The 22,753-nt window shown below is 39.7% G+C and overlaps 11 protein-coding genes across 11 annotated transcripts; 3 read left to right on the top strand and 8 right to left on the bottom strand.

The window, feature by feature from the left end:
* Positions 1-605: 605 nt before the first annotated feature.
* Positions 606-3,815, top strand: PUF2 (Puf2p; the record flags this gene model as incomplete). Its single annotated transcript, XM_033913909.1, has 1 exon — positions 606-3,815. One exon carries the CDS (start codon positions 606-608, stop codon positions 3,813-3,815), a length of 3,210 nt encoding a protein of 1,069 aa, XP_033769800.1.
* A 509-nt stretch (positions 3,816-4,324) lies between these two features.
* TIF5 (translation initiation factor eIF5) lies at positions 4,325-5,539 on the bottom strand (the record flags this gene model as incomplete). Its single annotated transcript, XM_033913908.1, has 1 exon — positions 4,325-5,539. The coding sequence occupies one exon, from the start codon at positions 5,537-5,539 to the stop codon at positions 4,325-4,327; it is 1,215 nt and encodes a 404-aa protein (XP_033769799.1).
* A 317-nt stretch (positions 5,540-5,856) lies between these two features.
* TIP41 (Tip41p) lies at positions 5,857-6,927 on the bottom strand (the record flags this gene model as incomplete). The annotated part of the gene is made up of 1 exon (XM_033913907.1): positions 5,857-6,927. The coding sequence occupies one exon, from the start codon at positions 6,925-6,927 to the stop codon at positions 5,857-5,859; it is 1,071 nt and encodes a 356-aa protein (XP_033769798.1).
* A 271-nt stretch (positions 6,928-7,198) lies between these two features.
* Positions 7,199-7,789, top strand: ERV2 (flavin-linked sulfhydryl oxidase; the record flags this gene model as incomplete). Its single annotated transcript, XM_033913906.1, has 1 exon — positions 7,199-7,789. The coding sequence occupies one exon, from the start codon at positions 7,199-7,201 to the stop codon at positions 7,787-7,789; it is 591 nt and encodes a 196-aa protein (XP_033769797.1).
* A 330-nt stretch (positions 7,790-8,119) lies between these two features.
* On the bottom strand, positions 8,120-8,323 carry SPO24 (Spo24p; the record flags this gene model as incomplete). The annotated part of the gene is made up of 1 exon (XM_033913905.1): positions 8,120-8,323. One exon carries the CDS (start codon positions 8,321-8,323, stop codon positions 8,120-8,122), a length of 204 nt encoding a protein of 67 aa, XP_033769796.1.
* A 668-nt stretch (positions 8,324-8,991) lies between these two features.
* On the bottom strand, positions 8,992-10,428 carry VMA13 (H(+)-transporting V1 sector ATPase subunit H; the record flags this gene model as incomplete). The annotated part of the gene is made up of 1 exon (XM_033913904.1): positions 8,992-10,428. One exon carries the CDS (start codon positions 10,426-10,428, stop codon positions 8,992-8,994), a length of 1,437 nt encoding a protein of 478 aa, XP_033769795.1.
* A 515-nt stretch (positions 10,429-10,943) lies between these two features.
* Positions 10,944-12,056, bottom strand: GLN1 (glutamate--ammonia ligase; the record flags this gene model as incomplete). Its single annotated transcript, XM_033913903.1, has 1 exon — positions 10,944-12,056. One exon carries the CDS (start codon positions 12,054-12,056, stop codon positions 10,944-10,946), a length of 1,113 nt encoding a protein of 370 aa, XP_033769794.1.
* Positions 12,057-13,304: 1,248 nt separating this feature from the next.
* ARP7 (Arp7p) lies at positions 13,305-14,738 on the bottom strand (the record flags this gene model as incomplete). The annotated part of the gene is made up of 1 exon (XM_033913902.1): positions 13,305-14,738. One exon carries the CDS (start codon positions 14,736-14,738, stop codon positions 13,305-13,307), a length of 1,434 nt encoding a protein of 477 aa, XP_033769793.1.
* A 505-nt stretch (positions 14,739-15,243) lies between these two features.
* On the top strand, positions 15,244-16,869 carry HTS1 (histidine--tRNA ligase; the record flags this gene model as incomplete). The annotated part of the gene is made up of 1 exon (XM_033913901.1): positions 15,244-16,869. The coding sequence occupies one exon, from the start codon at positions 15,244-15,246 to the stop codon at positions 16,867-16,869; it is 1,626 nt and encodes a 541-aa protein (XP_033769792.1).
* Positions 16,870-17,028: 159 nt separating this feature from the next.
* Positions 17,029-20,130, bottom strand: SRO7 (Rab GTPase-binding protein SRO7; the record flags this gene model as incomplete). The annotated part of the gene is made up of 1 exon (XM_033913900.1): positions 17,029-20,130. The coding sequence occupies one exon, from the start codon at positions 20,128-20,130 to the stop codon at positions 17,029-17,031; it is 3,102 nt and encodes a 1,033-aa protein (XP_033769791.1).
* Positions 20,131-20,493: 363 nt separating this feature from the next.
* Positions 20,494-22,734, bottom strand: NTO1 (Nto1p; the record flags this gene model as incomplete). The annotated part of the gene is made up of 1 exon (XM_033913899.1): positions 20,494-22,734. The coding sequence occupies one exon, from the start codon at positions 22,732-22,734 to the stop codon at positions 20,494-20,496; it is 2,241 nt and encodes a 746-aa protein (XP_033769790.1).
* Positions 22,735-22,753: the final 19 nt, after the last annotated feature.

Raw genomic sequence — 22,753 nt, 5'->3', positions numbered from 1 at the left:
TATTGCAATAGTCGGTGAAATTTCATTTATCAGTTCATTTCATCTTGAAACACTACTCCTCCAAGCAAATGCTAATTGTTTCCGTAATATATCATACATTTTTGTCTCAGTTGTCTTCCTGTTATTTGCTACTATTAGCTAAATTAAAACAAGCGTGCGAAATACTACATATTGTACCCAACTATAACATCCCATATAGCCCAATATCTCACATATCACTGAGTGAGGCGCCTCATTCGTTGCGTCAGAATAAGTCGCAACAAAAATGAAAAAAAGGAAGCAAATTTTCTGCAAACAAAAAAGCGAAGAAGCATAAAATGTACGGATTCTTTGAAAAAGGCAGTCTTGATCCCATTTTGAGATCTTTCCGTAACCCGGTTATTGTTCCCAGGGAAAGAACTCTAAGCAAAAAAAAATGTGGAATAGTGTGAAACCACCCCTCGAAAGAACAAGCGATGGTGTAGATATGCTGAAATGGCCTAGAGTAACGGCATAACTTAGCCCCTCCATATAAATCAAATATTAGTTGCTATTTTAAGCGCATATTCATTCTTACAGAGACATATTTGCTGTTGCTGTCCCTTGCTGCTGCTTTCTGAATACTGATGGACAACAAAAGACTGTATAACGGTAACCTATCCAATATCCCTGAGGTTATAGATCCTGGGATTACAATTCCAATTTATGAAGAGGACATTAGAAATGATATGTGTTTGAATACAAACGCTCGTTCTGTGAGAGTCTCTGACAAGAGAGACCGTTCTAGCTCCACTTCCCCACAGAAAATTGGCTCATACCGTACTCGTGCGGGCAGGTTTTCTGATACTATAACCAATCTACTTCCTTCCATTAGCGCTAAATTGCATCATTCAAAGAAGAGTACCCCTGTAATTGTCGTTCCTCCTACCAGCAGTACTCCAGATAGTTTAAATTCTACGACGTACGCTCCTAGAGTGTCCAATGACTCTTTTACAGTAGCTACTCCGCTGTCGTTGCAGTCTACTGCCACCAGAACAAGAACAAGAAATAATACTGCATCTTCTCAGATGACTTCAAGTTCTTCTTTGACTACTGATGTAGGTAATGCCACGAGCACTAATATTTGGAGTGCGAATGCAGAAACTAATACGTCTTCCAGTCCCTTGTTTGATTATCCTCTCGCCACGTCTTATTTTGAGCCATTGACTAGATTTAAATCCACTGATAATTATACCCTGCCCCAGACAGCTCAATTGAACAGTTTTTTGGAGAAAAACGGGAATCCGAACATATGGTCGAGTACGGGAAACAGTACCACTGACCACCTTAACACCCCGATAGTTAATAGGCAGCGCTCTCAATCTCAATCTACCACAAATAGGGTTTATACAGATGCACCCTACTATCAACAGCCTGCACAAAATTATCAGGTTCAAGCGCCTCCTAGGATTCCAAAAAGTGCTTCAATATCCCCCGTTATCCTTGATGATGTCGATCCGGCCTCAATCAATTGGATTACGGCAAATCAAAACGTGCCACTAGTCAATCAAATATCGACGCTTTTGCCTACTAACACAATATCTATTTCAGACGTGTTTCCATTACAGCCTAGTCAACAACATCAACAAAACACTATAAATTTGACGAGTACTTCCCTAGCGACTTTATGTTCGCAGTATGGCAAAGTTCTTTCTGCGAGGACGCTTAGAGGCCTGAATATGGCACTAGTTGAGTTCTCCACAGTTGAAAGTGCAATATGTGCCCTGGAGGCTTTACAAGGTAAGGAACTATCCAAAGTGGGCGCGCCAAGTACGGTGTCTTTTGCGCGAGTTTTACCCATGTATGAACAACCTCCTAACGCTAATGGTATCAATAATACTCCCAAACAACCGCTGTTGCAAGAACAGTTGAATCACGGGGTGCTCAACTATCAACTGCAACAACCATTACAACAAGCGGAACTACAACAACAACAACAACCAACGTCTTTTAATCAGCCAAATCTTACATACTGTAATCCCACCCAAAATTTGAGCCATCTGCAGATATCTCCAAGCGAAAATGAACCTTACCCTTTCCCGTTGCCTCCACCATCGTTGGCAGATAATGAAAAAGATTTATTGAACACTATAAGTTCTTTTAAATTGGAATATGATCATTTAGAGTTGAATCATCTTTTACAGAATGCCTTCAAAAATAAAGGAGTGTCTGATACAAATTATTTCGGCCCATTGCCAGAGCACAGCTCTAAATCGCCGAAGAAAAAGTATGTGTTTGATCCACCAAAATTACGGGAATTGAGGAAGCAGTTTGACTCAAATTCATTATCTACTATAGAAATGGAACAGTTGGCAATAGTCATGTTGGACCAACTACCTGAATTAAGTTCAGATTATTTGGGTAATACCGTTATCCAAAAACTGTTTGAAAACTCGTCAAATATCGTAAGGGATATCATGTTGAGGAGATGTAATAAATATTTGACATCTATGGGTGTGCACAAGAACGGTACTTGGGTCTGTCAGAAGATTATCAAAATGGCAAAAACGCCAAGGCAGGTAAATCTTGTAACTTCAGGTGTAACCGACTATTGTACTCCACTTTTCAATGATCAGTTCGGGAACTATGTTATTCAGGGTATTCTAAAGTTCGGTTTTCCCTGGAATAGTTTTATTTTTGAAAGCGTTTTATCTCAGTTCTGGACAATAGTTCAAAACAGGTATGGATCCCGTGCTGTAAGGGCTTGTCTAGAAGCAGATTCCACTATCACCCAATGTCAATTGCTTACTATCACTTCGTTGATAATTGTACTTTCTCCGTATTTAGCCACGGACACTAATGGCACTTTATTGATCACTTGGCTATTGGACACTTGTACCCTACCTAACAAGAACTTGATTCTATGTGATAAACTGGTAAATAAAAATCTGGTTAAATTATGTTGTCATAAACTAGGCTCTCTGACAATCTTAAAGATTCTCAATTTAAGAGGTGGCGAAGAGGAATTATTGTCGAAGAATAAAATTGTCCATGCAATTTTTGATGGTCCAGTTTCTAATGATTCTATCTTGTTTCAAATACTAGATGAGGGTAATTACGGTCCAACATTTATTTATAAGGTTTTAACCTCGAGAATCCTTGAAAATAATCTTAGAGACGAAGTTATAACCAAAATTCGTCAACTGATTTTAAATTCTAATATTAATTTGCAAAGTCGTCAATTATTGGAAGAAGTTGGGCTATCATCAGCAGGGATATCACCCAAACAATCCTCCAAGAACCATCGCAAACAACATCCTCAGGGATTCCATTCTCCCGGGCGTGCAAGGGGTGTTTCCGTTTCCAGTGTGAGAAGTTCAAATTCAAGGCAGAATAGCGTTATACAAATGAACAACGCAGGTCCAACACCAACGTTGAACTTTAACCCAGCCCCGATGAGTGAAATAAATTCCTACTTCAACAGTCAACAAGCGATGTACTCCGGTAATCAAAATCAGAATCAAAATGGCAATTCTAATGGATTTGATGAACTTAAATCACAATTCGATTCATTTAGAATTGCTAATGGAACAAATTTATCTCTTCCCATAGTTAACCTACCAAATGTAAACAATAATGATAACAACCATAATAGCACTAGTTATTTGAGTCAAATGAATCCCCTAAGTCGCTCAGTGAGTCATAATAACAACAATAATAACAATAATTATAATAATAACAACAATAATGATAATAACAATAATAATAATAATAATAATAATAACAATAACAATACCGCTAATATCAATAGCAATAATGATACAATTTTGTCCCGGTACAGCTCCTACGGATATTAGCTAATGCTTTTGTTTGTTCTGTTCTGTTAAGTTTTCTTTTCCATTTTGCTTTTGATGCAATTTTTTTTTTATTTTTGCCCCAGAAGAATACCAAAAAAGTTTAGACATTCTTAGGTAAATATGATGATTAATGACCCACTTTTTTTTTTCTTTCTCTTTTGTACAGTTGTTCAACAGGTTCTACGCCCTACTTCTGTTAATGATTAATAATGTAGCATATTACCTTTTAGAAGATTTTCAGTAATTCGACGCCGCGTATACATGCGGTCGTGGAGCCAAGTTACACTGACACTTTTTTTTTTTTACTTAATAATTAATTAATCAGTGGCTTTTTAAAGACTCACCTTTATTTTTTGCCAGTACCAAGTATCTTGCACTTGGAAGAAATATTATATTTATAAATATTTACATATCTATACATCAACGAGCTCAAAAACAACAGAACATAATCCTTATCTTACGCCATGTCATATAATAATTTACACATAAGTCTTTTGCACCCTCCTAAACTATTCGTCGTCTTCATCATCGTCACTTTCAGCGGTTTCCAACCACGTAATGAATGGCTTAGCAGCTCTACGAACCTTCTTGGATACCTCTTTAGGTACGAATTTCTTGGATGACTTGGTACCAAATCTCATGATTTCTTCCTCTGAAATGATATCATTGTTGTATAGTTGAACCAAAATTTTTGGCAATAGTGGAATTAAATCCTTATGTTCTAAACCTAAAAATCTTTCAATACCACCCAAGAAGTTCTTTTCGTACTCTGGAGTGACTAAAATTTTAGTGAAAAATGCATTGTGTTCAGCAACTTCGTTTACGATGTCTTCATCAAATAGACATTGCGCCAAGACACAACCAATTTTTGGATCATTTAGAATATCTAGTTCTGCAGCCTTCTTATAGAGCTCTACATCTGATGGTAGATTCTCCTTATCTTCACCAGCTTGCTCCAAAATCCATTCACCATATTCATCTAACTGGCTGAGCTCAGAGTTCACTTCTAGTTCCTTGGCACGAGCTCTAATAGCTTCTTCAGACATATCAACGGCCCATTCGTCATCTTTGACCTCAATATCTTCCAAAGTGGAAGCAGCTGCCTTGATTTGACGAGACAATTCATCTTCATCTTCGTCATGATGTTGTGGAGTGGATGAGCCGGTGCCGTCTGAAGGGGCATTTTGAGATTTACCTTGAGCAATATCACTAATGGACAACCCACCACCACGGACATTGGCCGAAGCTGTAGCTGCCTTCTTCTTCTTCTTGGAACCAGAAACGGAGTCAGGTGGGTTTTTCAAAATGAAGGATGATAGTTTATGTCTTAGGTCCATTGGAGTTCTCTTACCACAGGCCTTACAGTCTCGAACTAAATCATTATCTTTTGTAATAATAATCTCGGTCTCTGGATTTTTACAGCTACCACAAAGAACAAACTTGTTGATGAAGCCATCCAATACGTCTTGCAACTTGGCAGGTTCGTGGACACCATTAACTAAATAACGATCTTTGTCGACAGAGATGGAAGTTTGAGCACCTAATTCGAAACCAAAATACTTGACAATATATGGAGCAGGTCTATTTAGCGCGTGAGAGATGTCAGCAACGTTCAAGACGGCTGTCTTGATACCGTTACCTCTACCTTCCACCTTGGCTTGGATGGGAGGCATCTTGTAACGGTAGAATGGATCATGGTTGTCTCTACAGATATTAATAGACATCTTGGATCAGTGGACGTGTGTTGATGCAAATGATGGTAGTTTTTCAAAAAAAAAAAAGAACACACGGTATATTCCTAACGTAGTGATGTCTTTGTAAGTCCGCAAAGTGGGATGGGGGTGTGTTTTTGCCACTAATCAAATGCTAGAAGTTCATCAATTTTCTTTTTATTTTTTTTCGTTCATACATCGCGATGAAAATTTTTCACTATTGAAAAACGGGTAAGAGCATGATTTTAAGATCATTTCTTATATATGTATCCGGAACTTTGGGTGTTGTATGTGGTATGTATTTGTACGTATTTCTATGTATTCGATTGTTAGAACTGAATCACTTCGCACTGTCTTTTGATCATTGGCGTGTTCTGTGCTACCCAATTACTATCTCTCAAGGCGGCCTTTGGGTCGTGAGATTGGGATAGCCTGTGCTTGGCAAGTACATCCTGGTATTTACCTTCGAATTCCTTGGATTCTCTGATCACTTTGTTTTCGTCAAACTCCACGTAAAGCCTTGTGTCGTAGACCCTCACCAGAACATCATCCACTCTTAAAAAGAACCGGCTGAGCAGCAGTAGCCTTTCGTTCATGACTCTTATTTTGACGTTGAGTATAGATATACCATTGTCTGCCAACTCGTCTTCGAAAAGAATCATGTCATCGTAGAATAGGATCTTGTCATGTACGGCCAGTTTGTCAAGGGGCAGCGTTTGATCATTGTCGAGTTGGAACTTCGATTCGGGTGAGTTCTCTGTACCTTTATACCGTGTAGTGTAAGTCCAGTCGTACTTGTGTATGATATTTAAGGAATCGTCGTTCACATCGTTAGTGAACCGTTGAGCGGCATTACTTGAATTCTGTCTTCTTTTGGAATTTATCCAGTCGTTTGAGTACGCAACACGGATACCTGAATCCTGGAGTTGAACCTCCTTTAGAGCATCCAGGGCATTGAACTCTATGGACCAATCCTGTTTTGCATTTTCGATCCTGATGTAATTGTTGCCAAAAATCATCTCTGGCAAAGTCAAACCTTTGAGTTTTTCGTTTTCCCAGAGGTCCAGTTCCTGCGAGTTCAAAATGGGCTTCTTTCTGGAGGAGATGGTCCAATCATTGATGGAGATGGAGGGGTTGTCCTCCAAGGGTAACGTGGCCCTTGGAGATGGAATGATAACGGACCCACAGTGAAGGCATGGCGGATTGTTTGGATTGTTACAAATATGTCGAGGCGGCATTGATGGAGCTGCAGTTGGTTGCACCGAAGGTGCGGTGATGCCGCTTGTTGGGATGGGCATTCTTCGAGCGCGTACCGTTTGAGCGTGCATCTCTCTGGCAGCATTTATTTGGATAGTGTTTATCCCTGATGATCTGAGCGGCGGGGTGTTTCTCTTGGACATTCGTACTGGGGAGCTGTTGTTTCTGAAGCTGCGCCCTGAAAGCCATGTGTATTGGGATGCGTAAGTATGGTGATGCACTTTGTTATATATCACACAAGCTTAAAGAGGAAGGTTGGAGCCACCGGGTAAATGAAGCGGGAAAAGGAACCGAAAATCAAGGACAAAAGGCTTTATCACTAAATATAAACGTGGGTGATGAAGACAAGAAGACTAGAGGGTTGGTTATTCGACAAGAGAGAAAGTCTGGACAAGCTGAGCAAGTACCGAAGGGATGAAACAGATAGTTAAAAGAAGCCATGCCATCAGGATAATTGCAGCATTAGGAATCATAGGTTTATGGATGTTTTTCTCGTCTAATGAACTATCCATCAGTACGCCAGGCCTGATCAAGGCGGAGTCTGGTACAAATGAAGCGCAGGAGGCGGCTGCTGTGAAGAACGACGCCAGGTTGAAAGAGATCGAGAAGCAAACTATCATGCCATTGATGGGCGACGACAAGGTGAAGAAAGAAGTGGGCAGGGCGTCGTGGAAGTACTTCCACACGCTGCTGGCCCGTTTTCCGGATGAGCCTACTCCTGAAGAAAGAGAAAAACTGAGCACGTTTATCGGTCTATATGCAGAGCTATACCCGTGCGGCGAATGTTCATATCACTTTGTAAAGCTAATTGAGAAGCATCCAGTACAAACATCTAGCAGAACGGCTGCGGCAATGTGGGGATGCCACATTCACAACAAAGTGAACGAGTACTTAAAGAAAGAAATTTATGATTGTGCGACGATCCTGGCGGACTACGACTGTGGATGCAGTGACAGCGACGGCAAGCGTGTGTCCCTCGAAAAGGAAGCTAAGCAGCTAGGTTAAACAAACAGGTTAGAAAAATTATGGTAATTATGGTAATAGTAACTTTTTTTATATTATATTTTATTTTAAATTTTTTTTTACTTCCTCAATATTTATATCATTATATGTATATATATATATATCAAAAGTTTCTATGTCGTGGTAAAAGGGACCTGATCCGAGGTTTTTTGAATGTAAGTGCGGGAAAGTGCAGATAGAATGACAATGAATGCTCCGAAAAAAAAAAAGTATAAGTGACTTACTTATCTAAGTAAGTGAAGATGCCAAAACGTCTTTTATGCTAGTAGTCAGTCGTTAATTAATTTGAGTGTTAATTCTCGTATACAACACTTACAACAGAGACAAAGAGTTTTTTCTGGAGTGTGAGCGGCTTGTAGCTGAGGCATCCAAAAGAGCAGCATTGGCAATAGCCAGATTCAAGTCATCGACGTTTGCGTCAGAGTTTTTTCTCGAGCTTGGTTGAGAGACTGGCGAAAGAGATGGGATGACAAAAGGTTGAGAAACGGCTGAAGTTAGTTCTAAAAAGGCGACCATTGTTGAAATTTTTGTTTTTTGTGTTGTTTGTGTGAGTTGTCAGTAAAGCTTTTTTGTAGTTGCTTGTTTGATGATGATTTTTTATGTTTTATAACAATGAGAGAAGAGAATTGAGATGAGATGAGTTATTGGAGAAGTTAGACGCTTTATATATGTGAGTGTTCTTGGTGCTAGTTGAGCCCCCCTCCAAAGTTTTGTTACGTTATACAGCGTCATGACAACGATTGATCACGCAGATGACTAACCGCCAGTCACAGCGCATATTAGAGCGCAAGCGAGAGGAATGACCGACCTGCCGCGGAATCGATCTCGGATTTGCGCGGGGAACAGCCACACTTCACCCTCCGCGGACATGCGGAGGGTGGTTTTCGGCAGTCAGTTTCCGGACACCAGGAAAGGGCGCCCATTAATGCCCGACTTCGGCGGCCGCCGAAGGCTCAGGGGCGGGGAGGAGGCGTCATTAAAAAGCATGATTCACTGCATTACCAATCACGCACCTGGTATGCGCTGCGTGCGTGAATGACTGAACCTAGTTCCCTCTTTTTGTTCTTTTTGTTCTTTTTGTTCTTTTCTTTTCTTTTCTATGGATGATTTTCTCTTAAAATAATAGTACGTACAAAACTACTTATTTAGGCTATAGCACTATTACTTTACGATCTTCTATATCTTTATTTGAACGTATATCCAATAATTGCCTGCGTGGCCTTGAGGGCCTCGTATTTCACCCTAGAATCTGAGTGGTTCAGCAACTCCATGATGTCGGCTTTGCCGCCAGTCTTGTCGAGAACGTCAATGCTCTCTGGTAAAAGCTCGACCACGTGAGTGATGTCGTTCAAGGCGACTTGGATAATGATCTTTTCTTGCTTCGCGTTGACGTCGCCATTGCGGACCTTTGCTTGCAAAAGTTCAATCAATTGTCTAAAGATCTTATAGTTGTCTTTCTTGAACTCGTCAATGTTATCGGACCAGAAGCCGTTGTCGACATGTGGGGGGGACCAGCACAGCAACTTGGAGTCCAATTCCGCGACGTACTCATCGAAGGAGGTCAATTCTTGGTACTCGTTTTCAAGGATTTCCTTAAGGTTGCTGATGTCTTGGCGTAATTCTTCATCGGAATACTTTCTTTCGCTCAAGCTCTGCACGGTGGGCAACGCGTTGCCGAGTAACAAAAGTTGTTTAATCACCTTTTTGTGCTGCTTGACGCGCGTAGAGCAGCATTGCAAGATGATGGATATGCACAATCTGGACACTTTCTCCTTTATGGTTATTTTAACCAATTTCAAGAGGTCCAAAAAATCACTCAAGTATTTCTGGACTAGCTCGCTTGCAAAAACTGGGTTGAAAGTCAACAACCATATCAATAGTAAGGAGTAGTACTGCAATTGAATACCCAGGTGGTTGGAGTTTGTTGCAACTATCCGCGTGGCCAATTGAGAGTCCGTGGCGCGTTGCAGAATCTTGAATAAAGTGGGCATGAACTTCTTTTCATGCAACCATATCACGTCACGATACTCTGATATCACGGCCAGTTCTTGCAATAGTCTGATGCACACGTAACAAGTGTCCATCTGCTCAATATTCTGCAAGATATTGATTAAGTTGTTGTTCTTCAATAGCTTTTCCACGAGTTTCACATTGTGCAACCCATTTTGCACTAAGAGTGAGACCACGTTGAACCCAGAGATTAGTACGGTTTGGAAGTCTCCCTTGAGGGACACGTCAAATAATTGTTTCAATTGCTTAGGGTCCTCTTGAAAAAACTTCACAGTATCATCGCCATACTTGTCTGATGACAACAATTCAGCTATTAGGTTCTGCACGGATTTTTTGCAGTCTTCGTTATCTGAGGTGGAAAGCAAGTGAATCAATGGTATCAACGTATTGCCATTCACTTTGAACTCGGAATGCGCGTTGTTCGACGATGATAAACCGTCACCAATGTTCTTTTTCACTAGAATGGATTCCAACGCCTTTGCAGTAGACGCATCAATTTCGCTCAATTCCTCAGATCTGGCTAAAGCGTCCCATGCGACTGACCTCGAACGGATTATACTACGGATCTCATTGAAATGAGTACTGTCCATTAAAATTTTGGTTGCGCCCATTGTTCCTGAAATCGCCAGTGCACTTTTATATTTTCTTGTTTATGAGTTATTGCAGGCATTCTTTTATCAAGAAAACAGTCATATTCTTTTTTTTTTTTTTTTTCATTATCAGACCTTTTTTTTTTCTGGTTTGGTTTGGAAAGAAAAGAGGTCTCCCCCTCGTGTAATTATGCACGGAGAGGCAGGGTAAGAGCATGAGGAAAACAATAGAAACTATTGAGAACAACGTACAGCACAACGTCACTTTGCAGAGAAAAGAAAAAAATTTGAATATCGCAGCGTCTATTTTATTGTCGTTACAGTCAATTTATTAGAAGTTAAATTATTTTATAAATTTTGATTTTTTTCTCATGCCTTTTCTTGATCGTGAGATGGGAGATTTTTTATGTAAAAAAAATAATGTAGTATAATAGTAAAATAAATAAATAAATCATTAATATTTTCTGTGCATTATTGTTAGTTTATTAGTAGATTAGTTCCTGCCTAAAAAAAATTGCACTATTGTATTTTTATGCTTATGAGGATTCTCTTTCAAATTCCTTAGTCATGTCGGCGTTGTCAATAGCACCGCAAACAGTCTCACACATGATACCGGTAACCAAGTATGGGTCAATGTTGGAAGCTGGTCTACGATCTTCAAAGTAACCGTAACCTTCCTTGGCAACAGATCTTGGAATTCTGATCGAGCTACCTCTGTTGGCGACACCAGAAGAAAAGGCAGTCATGGAAGCAGTTTCGTGTCTACCAGTCAATCTCATGTCGTTATCGCTACCGTACAATTTAATGTGTTCAGCGTGTCTCTTGGACAACTTTTCGATCGCTTGTTCAATGTATTTCATACCACCTGGTTGTCTCATTTCCTTGGTGGAAACGTTAGTGTGACAGCCGGCACCGTTCCAGTCACCCTTCAATGGCTTTGGATGGAATGAAATCTTGATACCGAATTCTTCAGCCACTCTGTGCAAAAAGTATCTGGCCATCCATAATTGGTCACCCATGTCAATACCGGTACATGGACCGACTTGGAATTCCCATTGAGATGGCATAACTTCGGCATTAATACCGGAAAGTTCTAATCCGGCATATAGACAAGCTCTGTAGTGAGCTTCAATCATATCTCTGGCGTAAACCTTACCGGCACCAACACCACAGTAGTAAGGACCTTGTGGAGCTGGGTACCCACCCTTTGGCCATCCGTAGACATCGTCATACATGTCAAACAGAGTGTATTCTTGTTCTAGACCGAACCAGATTTCTTCATCCTTATGGGCAGCAAACAGCTTGGCAGCTTCGTGTCTGTGGTTAAACTTGTTTGGAGTACCGTCATTGTTATAACATGCGGCCAAGACAACGATGTTGTCACCTCTTCTGAAAGGATCTGGGTAGTAAGCAACAGGCTTCAAATAGATGTCGGAGTCGTGGCCTGGCGCTTGGTTAGTGGAAGAACCATCGAAGTTCCATTCTGGCAATTGGTCGATGGACGTGATTCTCTTCTTTAAAGTTCTACCTTTGGAACGTAAGTTACCAGTACCATCGATCCAAACATATTCGGCCATTATTCTACCTCTTTGGTCGAGCTCTAGATATTTTTGTAAAATTTGAGTCTTTTCAATACTTGTTTCAGCCATCTTTTGATTATATTATATTATATTGTGTTGATTTTTTGCTTTGCTTAAACTTCTTCTATAAATGAAATGAAGTTAATTTCTCACAAATACGTGTGTGATTCTATAATTATCTTTGTGTGATATTCCAAGGCAACGAAGACAAGGGCAGAACAAGTTACGAGCAAACCAAGCCCGAGAATTCGATATACAGAATCACTACCCTTATATATTACAAAAAAAGAAAATGTACGAACTAAATAAAAGATTGCAAACAACATGCGTCGGAGTCATCTTTAATTCATTATCAAGCCTACTACTACACTGGACCGCTTGCACTAACAAATAAATTAATTTTTCACTCTTTTTTTCATCTTACTTTTCTTTTTTTATCCTACTTTTTCTTTTTTTGTTTGTGTTTCGCTACATAGGACATCAATGCGGCATATCAGCCTACTTTCCTGCCAAAAATAGTGTACTATTTCGCATGTTTGGGGGATAATAATGACCACAAATGGCACTCGATGATGCGAAAAAAAGTTTCGATAAAACACCGTCTGGCACCGTCTGTGCGGACTAAATTTTGTAGAAGACTTTTTTTCCCTTCTTTCGCGACCTTATCTTATCTATTAGGGGAGCGCAGTCATCAATTGTAAACAAACGTGCGAAGCGATGCCTCTTTTGTTTCCGGGTAACAAAATTCAATCAACCTCTACCCCTTTCCCCGGGAAAGCATTATGCGGGTACTGGGTTTAGGGGTTCCCAGTTTTGCTTTTCACGAGGTGTTTTTCCGGATTGCGAGATTTTATTTTCCTTTCTACATCATCCGGACGAGCCAGAAGCGCCATTGTTCCGGCACACGTGCAGCGCATTTGTACTTACGCTCTTTTGTTTACTGTTGTCCTGGCAAACTGATTACCAAATGTCCTTGAATGTGAACGACAAAGAGAGACAAAACAGCGGCAGTTTATTGCTGGGACGATATGCCGCCGCCGGGTAGCGCATAATGGAAAATGGGCTGTTTACTGTGGACGTCACCAGCTTAGAGTTCATTTTTATATAGACTATTTATACAGTTTTTTTATATTAGAATGGGTTCATTGGGTTATCGCGTTTGTTGATATGTCCCTCACTCAAGTAGGGGGGAATAAAATCTTGAAGGAAACGGGCTAACTCCTTTCTGATAGCTACTACCGGCGGTGAAAAAAATGGGTCGAGATCTCATCACTTTCTAGCCGCCCACGATCTCTTTTGTATATTTGCGTTTCGCTACTAGTTTGTTGCGTTCGTGGGCTGCGACTGCTTTCCATCTCTTTTTAGCATTTCGTAATCTTCCTTAGAGTACCATTTTCCCAAGTTCCATGATGGAAGATTGGCCATCGTAACGGCGCCCAGCCATCCTTGGATTTTACGGTCCATCATGACTTGGTTGGCAAAAGTTGTCAACTTGTATTGCGGAAACCTGATGGACAATTCTTTTATTATGCGTTGTTCCATGCCTTCGATCAGAGAGGTAGATCCTGTGATGATGACGTTCGTCAACAGTAGCGAGTATACTTGTTCTGGTGATATGTTGCTGCTGCTGGCAGTATTGTTATTATCGCCAGCATTGGTGTTTATGTGGCTTGTGCCCAATCCGTTCGGGTTGGTGGAGGTATTCGCCTTCATTGAATTTATACTAGCGCCGGCCTTCTTGACTGATTTTGCCATTAGCGGTCCCAGTCCATCCTCTGGCGAGAATTTGTCTGATATCAGTTGAGGTTTAAAGAGATACTCTGCAAATTGGTAGCAATCCTTGAGGTCAAGGGTTAAAGTCTTGTTTAATGGCTTGAATAGAAAATTTTTCTTTTGAACCAGCGGGTTGTTGGGGCTCCCCGTTAACGCCGTGTACTGAAGTTGCTGGTCCATTTGTTTCAACTGTTCCTGTTGTTTGGCATATATATCTGCTTGCTCTTTGTAATATCTTTCCAACTCAATCAAGTCCTTTTCGCTTACTTGCAACATGGTAGACTTGAACTGCTGGATCCACGTGCTTGCTTCGTACCAAACGTCAGTGGACCTTTTCTGTTCGTCTGCCATGTTTTCCATGTCGCTCTCCTCCTTAATCAAGGGAGCCAACCTTTCGTGTACTTGGAAATCCAAGAAATCACCGCCAAATTTAGATCTCACTACGGCATTCTTGACCACAATACCGTCAATGATGGGAGTAACATTGCAGCCTGACGCGCCCATATCGATCACGAATGCAGAGCTCTTGCCCATGGATAAGGCAATCGCCAATGGCTCGATTACAATTTGGAATACTGGCACATTCAATTTGTCGAACGCCAGCTCATAATAGCGCTCCAATATGCCCATGTCCGGTTTTCCATTAGTGGCAGGCATCGTAATTACCAATGGCAATTCCTCGGGTGAAACTTTCAATTGGGTATCGTACAGATACCTCCACTGCAACTCCAATGCTTCCCAATTGTACGGCAACCCTTGACTATCCACTAATGTATACACCTCATCACCATTGCGTTTTTCTGTCGCAGCGTCTATCATGCTGTAGGTCCCGAATATAAACTCAGCTTTCCCCCCCTCATCCGTTCTTTTAACATAACTAGAAGGTATAATGCATTGTGGCAATTCGACGTTACTAAATCCGGCCACCGTTCTGTGTGACCCGTTATGTATCACAACGCACTTCCTATTCAGTGTCATTCTTGACCGGTTTTCTTATTATGTATTTATTCTTGCGCTTTTGCTATTAGTCCACTACTGTGTTCTATCTCTTTTGTTTACCATTTTTCGCTTGTTTCTCGTTTGAAGTTGGTTTACTTTATTTTTTCTTTATTTTCTTCGAAACGCGGCCATCATATTTTTTTCCACTAACACTTAAGGTGACCATTTCTAAGCATTGGAAGGTGTGAAGGCTCGCCGATGATACACTTATATGATCCTGGCGATACACTTATTTCTGGTCGAAATGTAGTATATATCTCTTTCTTTCCTTATAAGCGCAGTTCTCCCTTTGCATAACTAAATCTGTTTATCACCGTGTAAGACGATAATACTTTTCGCTTGAAATTTTTTATCAAGTTTTTTTTTTTCAGTTCTAATTAGTTCAAAGATGACTTATGGCTTTGGTCGATCGAACTTTTAAATATGAGTCTTACGGCTAAAGATGTTATTTTAAAATAGTTCCTTTCTGCACATCTCTTGCTTAATGCTTAGTAGAACAATAAATAGAGTAGTCACATCTATAAAGCCGCTTTCAATATTCAGAATGTCATCCTCTGCCGCTGCTCCTGCTCCTGCTGTTAAGACTCCAAAGGCTCCAAAGGCTCCGAAGAAAGGCAAATTGCAAGTATCTTTGAAAACGCCTAAGGGTACTAAGGACTGGGCTGACAGTGATATGATTATCAGAGAAGCCATTTTCAGCACTTTATCTGGTCTATTCAAGAAGCATGGTGGTGTCACCATTGACACACCCGTCTTCGAGTTGAGAGAAATTTTGGCAGGTAAGTATGGTGAAGACTCCAAATTAATCTACAACTTGGAGGATCAGGGTGGTGAACTATGTTCTTTACGTTATGATTTGACTGTTCCCTTTGCTAGGTACGTTGCAATGAACAACCTTCAAAGTATCAAGAGGTATCATATTGCAAAGGTCTACAGAAGAGATCAACCAGCTATGACCAAAGGTCGTATGAGGGAGTTTTACCAGTGTGATTTTGATGTTGCAGGTGTCTTCGAATCGATGGTTCCTGATTCTGAATGTTTATCCATTTTAGTGGAAGGTTTGACCAGTTTGGGAATCAAAGATTTCAAAATCAAACTAAATCACAGGAAGATTCTTGATGGTATCTTCCAAATATCTGGCGTTAAAGATGAGGATGTGAGGAAAATCTCCTCTGCTGTCGATAAATTGGACAAATCCCCATGGGAGGCAGTCAAAAGGGAAATGACTGAAGAAAAGGGTCAATCTGAAGAAACAGCCGACAAAATCGGTGAATATGTTAAATTAAACGGTTCTTTGAAGGAAATCCATACCATTCTGTCTGAAGATGCCAAAATCACTTCAAATGAAATGGCTAAACAAGGTTTGGATGAGATTGCTACTTTGATGAAGTATGCCGAAGCATTTAACATTGACTCATTCATCTCCTTTGATCTTTCTCTTGCAAGAGGTTTGGATTACTATACAGGTTTAATCTTTGAAGTTGTTACTTCAGCATCTGCTCCACCAAAGAATGCTTCAGAATTGAAGAAGAAGGCGAAATCTGTTGAAGACGCCTCAGAGTTTGTTGGTGTCGGCTCAATTGCAGCCGGTGGCCGTTATGATAATTTGGTCAACATGTTTTCTGAAGCCTCCGGCAAAAAATCTACTCAAATCCCATGTGTTGGTATTTCTTTTGGTGTTGAAAGAATATTTTCTTTGATCAAACAAAGAATTAGTTCCTCTACAGTTATAAAGCCAACTGCTACGCAGGTGTTTGTTATGGCTTTTGGTGGTGGTAAAGACTGGACTGGTTATTTACCTGAAAGAATGAAGGTCACCAAGCAATTATGGGATGCTGGTATTGAAGCTGAATATGTTTATAAATCCAAGGCTAACCCTAGGAAGCAATTTGACGCTGCTGAAAAAGCGGGTTGTCACATTGCCGTGATTCTCGGTAAGGAGGAGTACTTGGAGGGTAAATTACGTGTCAAAAGATTGGGCCAAGAATTTGCCGATGATGATGGTGAATTGGTTAGTGCTGCTGACATTGTCCCTATTGTCCAAAAGAAGTTGTCACAAATTCATGAAGATGGTCTTAATGAAGTCACTCGTTTGATTAAAGGACTATAAACTTGATAGCTCATGTGTCAATAAAACTTCATAAAACTAGACGTATGTATAATGAAAAGTAAATCAATTCAAATTAATTTATGAAGCATATAGAATTAAAAAAAAATATTAATTTAAGAAGAGAGTAGCCCATTCTCCTATATGGATTAGAGTATGTATTTAAAAACCCAGGGCACCTTTCATTACATCTTTCCCAGTCTGCTCAACAGCCTCGTTCATTGTTTCTCCCATGGCAGTAGCATAGTCGTTGAATCTATCTTCAACGGCGTCCCATCTGGTCTCCACAGCACGAGAAACATTTCTCAGTACCCCATAACTACTATTTCTGCCCTTTCGAGTGGGCTTGGTATACTGGTGTTCTGGATTGTTCGCCTGGTTATTTTCTGAAGGACGTTCCGAAAAAGTTCCCTCAGCAATGATACTCTCTTTATATTTAGAGTCAGGTCTATTCGCGCCACCCAGTAATTCATTTAATTGAGCGGGAGTACAATACACTGTGCCTCTTGCCCATTGTAATGAATTTACCTGTGGCCTATAGGGGATCCTGATTCCATTAATATACAGCACGTCAGAAACTGGTGCTTGCGTATCCTGTTCCTTGACAGTTGAAAATAATGACGCTTGAAATTCACTCACTCTAATCGCTATATCACCATTTCTTAGAACAGATGATTCTGTAATATATTTTGCGGCTATTGGAAATGGAATATGCTCCGACATTTGTTCTTTGAAATCTGGAATAGAAAAGATTTTGACATGGCCATCGATTTCTAATGTAATCAATACGGTTAAGATCTTTCTATCATCATTTTTTTCTATAGTTGGAATGTAAGATAAGCCTGTGGTGGCAAGCGGATATTTGAAACTCTTATGCGTACCTTTAGATTTTCCTAATGCTATTAACCTGATATCATTGAATCCAGTTATTAATAGTATACCAGGAATACAAAGGCCTTTACTTAAATTCTGCATTTTTGTAATAGTAGCTAAGCAGCTAGATTTTGTTTCCTTTGAAAATGCATCAATCTTATGTACCGGTCCCTTACTGGTAACATTAGTAATATCCATAAACTGCACATCGAACTTTCCTCCTGATGCAGGAAGAATTTTGTACGTGATTACTTCGCCCATGTCAGTACCACAGACCATTAATATGCTAGAGTAACCATCGTCCCCATACTCCATGATTATGAATTCGATACAGGTGACACATGCGCTTTGAGCTCCCGAAATTTCTCTAATGTTTTCCATGTAAATGATTGCTGGACCTCTTCTATCGATCAACATAACGCTTCCGGCAGCATATGCAATGCCAACAAATCCGATATTACTATTGGTTATCGCGGAGGTTTTCCCTTTATTGGAATGTACAGCAGTCGATGGCATAAATCCCTGTCTTACACCAGTAGGTGCCCTGTCTCTCACATCGACAAGAACATCATTCGTATTATTCAAAGAAAACCGCCTGAAATTCATCTCCAGGTCACCGCTTTCTGGTCTCTTCTCTGCACTATAAAACTGGTTTACCTCATATTTGAATAAAACAACGTCTCCTGTTTCAATTGAGACCGTCAACTCGAGAGTTTCTGAGGCAAAAGATATCTTATCGACTGCCAGCCCATTGGCCTTATTCAAAGTTCTTGATAGATTCATCTCAAAGCTAGCATTGTCTTGTATATCCCCATGGGAAGCATCGCATATCCTAACTGACCCATTAGAATGGCCGGTAATGAAGGCTGTGCCGTATTCAGCCGGACGTTTTTGCCTCTTTGTTCTAACGCCTCCCTTCAATAAATAATCCTTGTTTTGAGCTGCCGAAAGCGCTCCTAGCCATAATTTGTTAGGTACAGAAGCGGCCATCGAAGTCGTAGCTATTGGCCTCAGCCATGAAAGATTTTGAGGGAATAAAGATGCTTTATCTGTAAATATTCCGGAAGGATATAGCATTGTTTCTATTTCACCATTATCAAGGATTAACAAAATCAACCCCGGATTATGACATCCCGCAAAATACGGGGATTGTCTTGGAATTGGTAGTGTATTTACTATTGGCGCATTAGTTGGTAAGGGAAATATCTTCATTTGTTTCGGATTTGCGTAGTAGTTCTTCATGCCATCATAAGAAGTTATTGAATATCTCGGTGTGTAGCCGAGGTCGATCATGGTTAGACTTTGATTATCTCCTTTACTGATTGGTTTATGAGAGATTAATAGCGAGGAATATTCTGGATTGTTTTCACACATCCAGTACACTTTTGAAATTGTAGCAGCACTTGTACTAGAATCGCGTACGTAATCAGGTTGTGGAACATTGATTTCTGTCTCAAACACTGTCCTTGCCATTATCATATGGCCTGAATTAGCGTCCCAGAAAACCAAGGAATTGTCTTCATGGACAGTGAGAATATGTAGTGAATTGGGGTGATATAAGGACTGAATAACCTTGGGCGTTCTTTTTTCATTGGTTTTTTTTGAAAAGTCACCTCCTGGAGCAAAAGGTGGCAATTCGTATATAAAGGATTGTTTGATTTCGTTCTCAACTAAAGAGTATGTTAGAGTTACGTACTCGTATGATATTAGAACAGTTCCAATATCTCTAGGGTTCCACTGAATGGATACTATGGGTGATAGTCTTGCAGCTGGAAAAAATGAGCTTTTTTGTAAGTTGTCTAATTTGAAAGCGGAGAGTTGATCCCTATCTATGTCGTAAACTATCATTGAACCGCTTTGGAGACCGATTAACATCCAGTCTAAGGACGCATCTGTGTCGATTGATGTTATTTTCCCGGGAATAAATACTGTTGTAAGTACTTTTTGAGAATATAACGATAAAACGTATAAAGTATCTTTTGCATTAATGACCATCAAATAGATACCTTTCACAAATCTCATTTCTTTTATAGCAGATCTATCTTCCAGTCTTATAACAACTTCTACTTGTTGCTGGCCATAAATATGGATTTCCCCTGTGACTGTAGCAATTGCCAACAAATTCTGGGTGAAATCGAAAGCGGCTGCGATCGGTTTACTGCTCATACCGTATTTGTTTTCTTCTGCTAGTGAAAAAATTCTATTTTTGTTATTTGAACTTATAGGGATCTTCAAAGAAGAAGAAGATCTTGCATCTCTGGATTTGGAAGATGTCTTCGAATTTTTGGATTTGGGAGACGGTTTTGAATTCTCAATGGGTGCCTCGGAATTTTGGCCTTTTAAAGATTTAAATGCATCCTTGACATTTTTCAGACGTTTACTACCAAACATTTCGTTTCGTTCTTATCTGTATGGACAGCCGGTCGAGAATAAAATTGCCTGCTCTTCTTGTTTTATGTTCGAAATGTGCAAAGGTTTTAAATTTAACGTGGCCAGCTTCATTTCTTTCGAATTTTCATTTCTTATTTTTAATAAAATTACCGAACGGGATACTAAAAATTAAACAACACCAACTAAACTATAAAGAAAGGATATTTACTTAGGTATTGAATTTTTCAAAAATAAAAGAAAAAGGCGACATTTCTGAGCTGTTTAGAAAGTGTTTCAAGAAAGTAAATAGTAAATCAAGATCTTAGATAGATAGTTTAAGAATACATACTCATTGTACATGCCGCAATAGGAAGACCTCTTACTCTACCCGTTATTAAGGATTCGCTTCAGCGCACGGTGCTCCCCTGCACTCAGTTCTTCTGCGTCACTTAAATCTTCTTCCTTCATAATTACCGGGCCACTCCATGCCCTTTCTTCTATTTTGTTATCATCAGCTATTATGAAATCTCTGGATAGCAACCTCTTAATATCCACATGTTCTATAGGCTCAATTAAGTTTGTCACTTGCTCCTTTGCCTTTAACGAGACAGCTTGAATTATTCTTGATGCACTCGGAAGGTTTTCCAAAACCCCAAAAAAATGCATAATTTCCTCCTTAAAATTCTGGACAGTATCAAAGTTACTATTTTTACACTTTTCCAAAATAGCCAACAATTTAGGTTCGGTGACCAATCTTTCGAGGGCCTTGAATTGTTCAGATTTTATAAAGACATCCAGTACATTGATTTTCAAAAAATATTTTTGCGGAGACCTAACTATATCAAAAACCTTCTTTCGGGATCTGAACAAGTTATTTGAAGCCAGTGTTCTTTTCTTTACCAAGGTCGTCAGCTCCTTGAGTCTGTACAAGTCTTTGAGCTGATCATCGGCGAAAGCCATTCTTGTTTGTATTTGTTCCTCAGTTAAGGACCCTAATGAATTATTTTCAAAACATGCAATCAATGGGGTACCCCCTGTGAGCTCTCTTTTCATTGACCAATATTTGCAAATATCAAATGCGCTTGCTGGTGAGTTAGCCAAACCAAAAAAATCAACAACCTTTTGCAATACTTCAGTAAAAATATATGGTGCCACCGGTGTCTGATTAGACGTTTTCCAAATCGTCTTCTTAAATTTTAGATCTGTCTTATCATTTGTTCCATTATTCTGAGGAGTTTCGGCTGGTAATGTGGAGAGTAGAGAAAAGTATTTTCTAGCCTTATTAATACCTTCCATACTCGTTTGCCATCCTCTAGGCGCATGCTTGTGGCAAAAACTTTCGATTGAGTTCTTTTGTGGAAATTGATTAGTGGCTAATTCTTGAATAGTACATTTCCCTTTGCTCATGTAGAGACCAGCTCGACGGGCACACGTGACATGATAGGCTGTAAAACAGTTTCTTTGGAAGCACTGAATGCAAGCACCCATCTTTTTTTTACAGATGTAACAGTTAAGTTTCCATCGTGATGCACTGACATTTTGAACACCTTCTATAGGTTCCATATAATGTAAGTTTGAAAAATATAGCTCTGGAAGCCATAAAGCACAAATATTATGCACCCAAGAACCAGTATCCGTTTGTTTGAATGCGCCAGTGTGACTTGGGCACATTAGACAGGTGAAAAAGTTATTTTTTGAAATCATACATCGTCTACATAACCATTTTCCTTCTGGGATGAAAATTATACCATAACATTCTTGATGCACCGCAATATCACATCCGTCGCAAAAGACAATTGTATTCAAATTATCACTATCTGTCCCTAAGCAAACTGAACATGCCTGGTCCATCGACAAGCCTGTCCCATCATCTGAACCATATAGCTCATAATTTTTACAGTCCCTCAGAATATTATGCCTGGCAATCAGATTATTAGTTGAAGGTATATGCTTTTCAATATGAAACCATTCGGTTTCTAATGTGGCCATTAAAATTTCAAAGACTTCGTGAGACATTTGATCTTTGAAGTACCTCTTGTTTAGATAGTGCAAATATAATTCATCCTGTTCATCCATGTCATATTGCGGCTTGAAATTAACAAGATCGGGTGAAATACTGGCAAATTTTTGGAGCGCACTCTTTGTATTCGTCGAAGTGGTCATATTTTGGGCTTCTCTGCTAGAAAATCTGGTGAAGTAAGGTGTCTTCAACTCACTAAATTCTATTTGTTGTAATTTATAACCTTTTCTACTTCTTGGTTTGTTTATATGGTAGTACCTCGATATAAAACTCTCATTGGATTTAACAGAGTAAGATATTTTTCTATCCTTTAGCTCATTCGTAGTTATTTTACATTTTTGAAATTCCACTTCATTTTTCTTCAATATTAGTGGTTCAGTGGTAACTCTCCCCTTGAAAATCAATTCTTTTGTTTGTATGCTTTTGACATTACCTTCTTCTCTGTTATTCAAATTCGAAATATCATTAGTAGTGTCGTTATCTTTTGTTTCCTCTAAGGGAACGATGAACGGCAGTAAAGTATCGGCATTAAGATCAGGATAAAAATCTTGGAAGTGCTTTTCTTCACGCAGTTTGGGCCCATCATCTACTGCCCCCCTATTCATCAGGTGCTAAGTTGTACAG

This window comes from Saccharomyces paradoxus, chromosome XVI (assembly GCF_002079055.1).
Source record: "Saccharomyces paradoxus chromosome XVI, complete sequence".
In the NCBI taxonomy this organism is placed as follows: Eukaryota; Fungi; Ascomycota; class Saccharomycetes; order Saccharomycetales; family Saccharomycetaceae; genus Saccharomyces; species Saccharomyces paradoxus.
The sequence above is the reverse complement of the archived record's forward strand: the minus strand, read 5'-3'. Positions and strand labels throughout refer to the sequence as shown.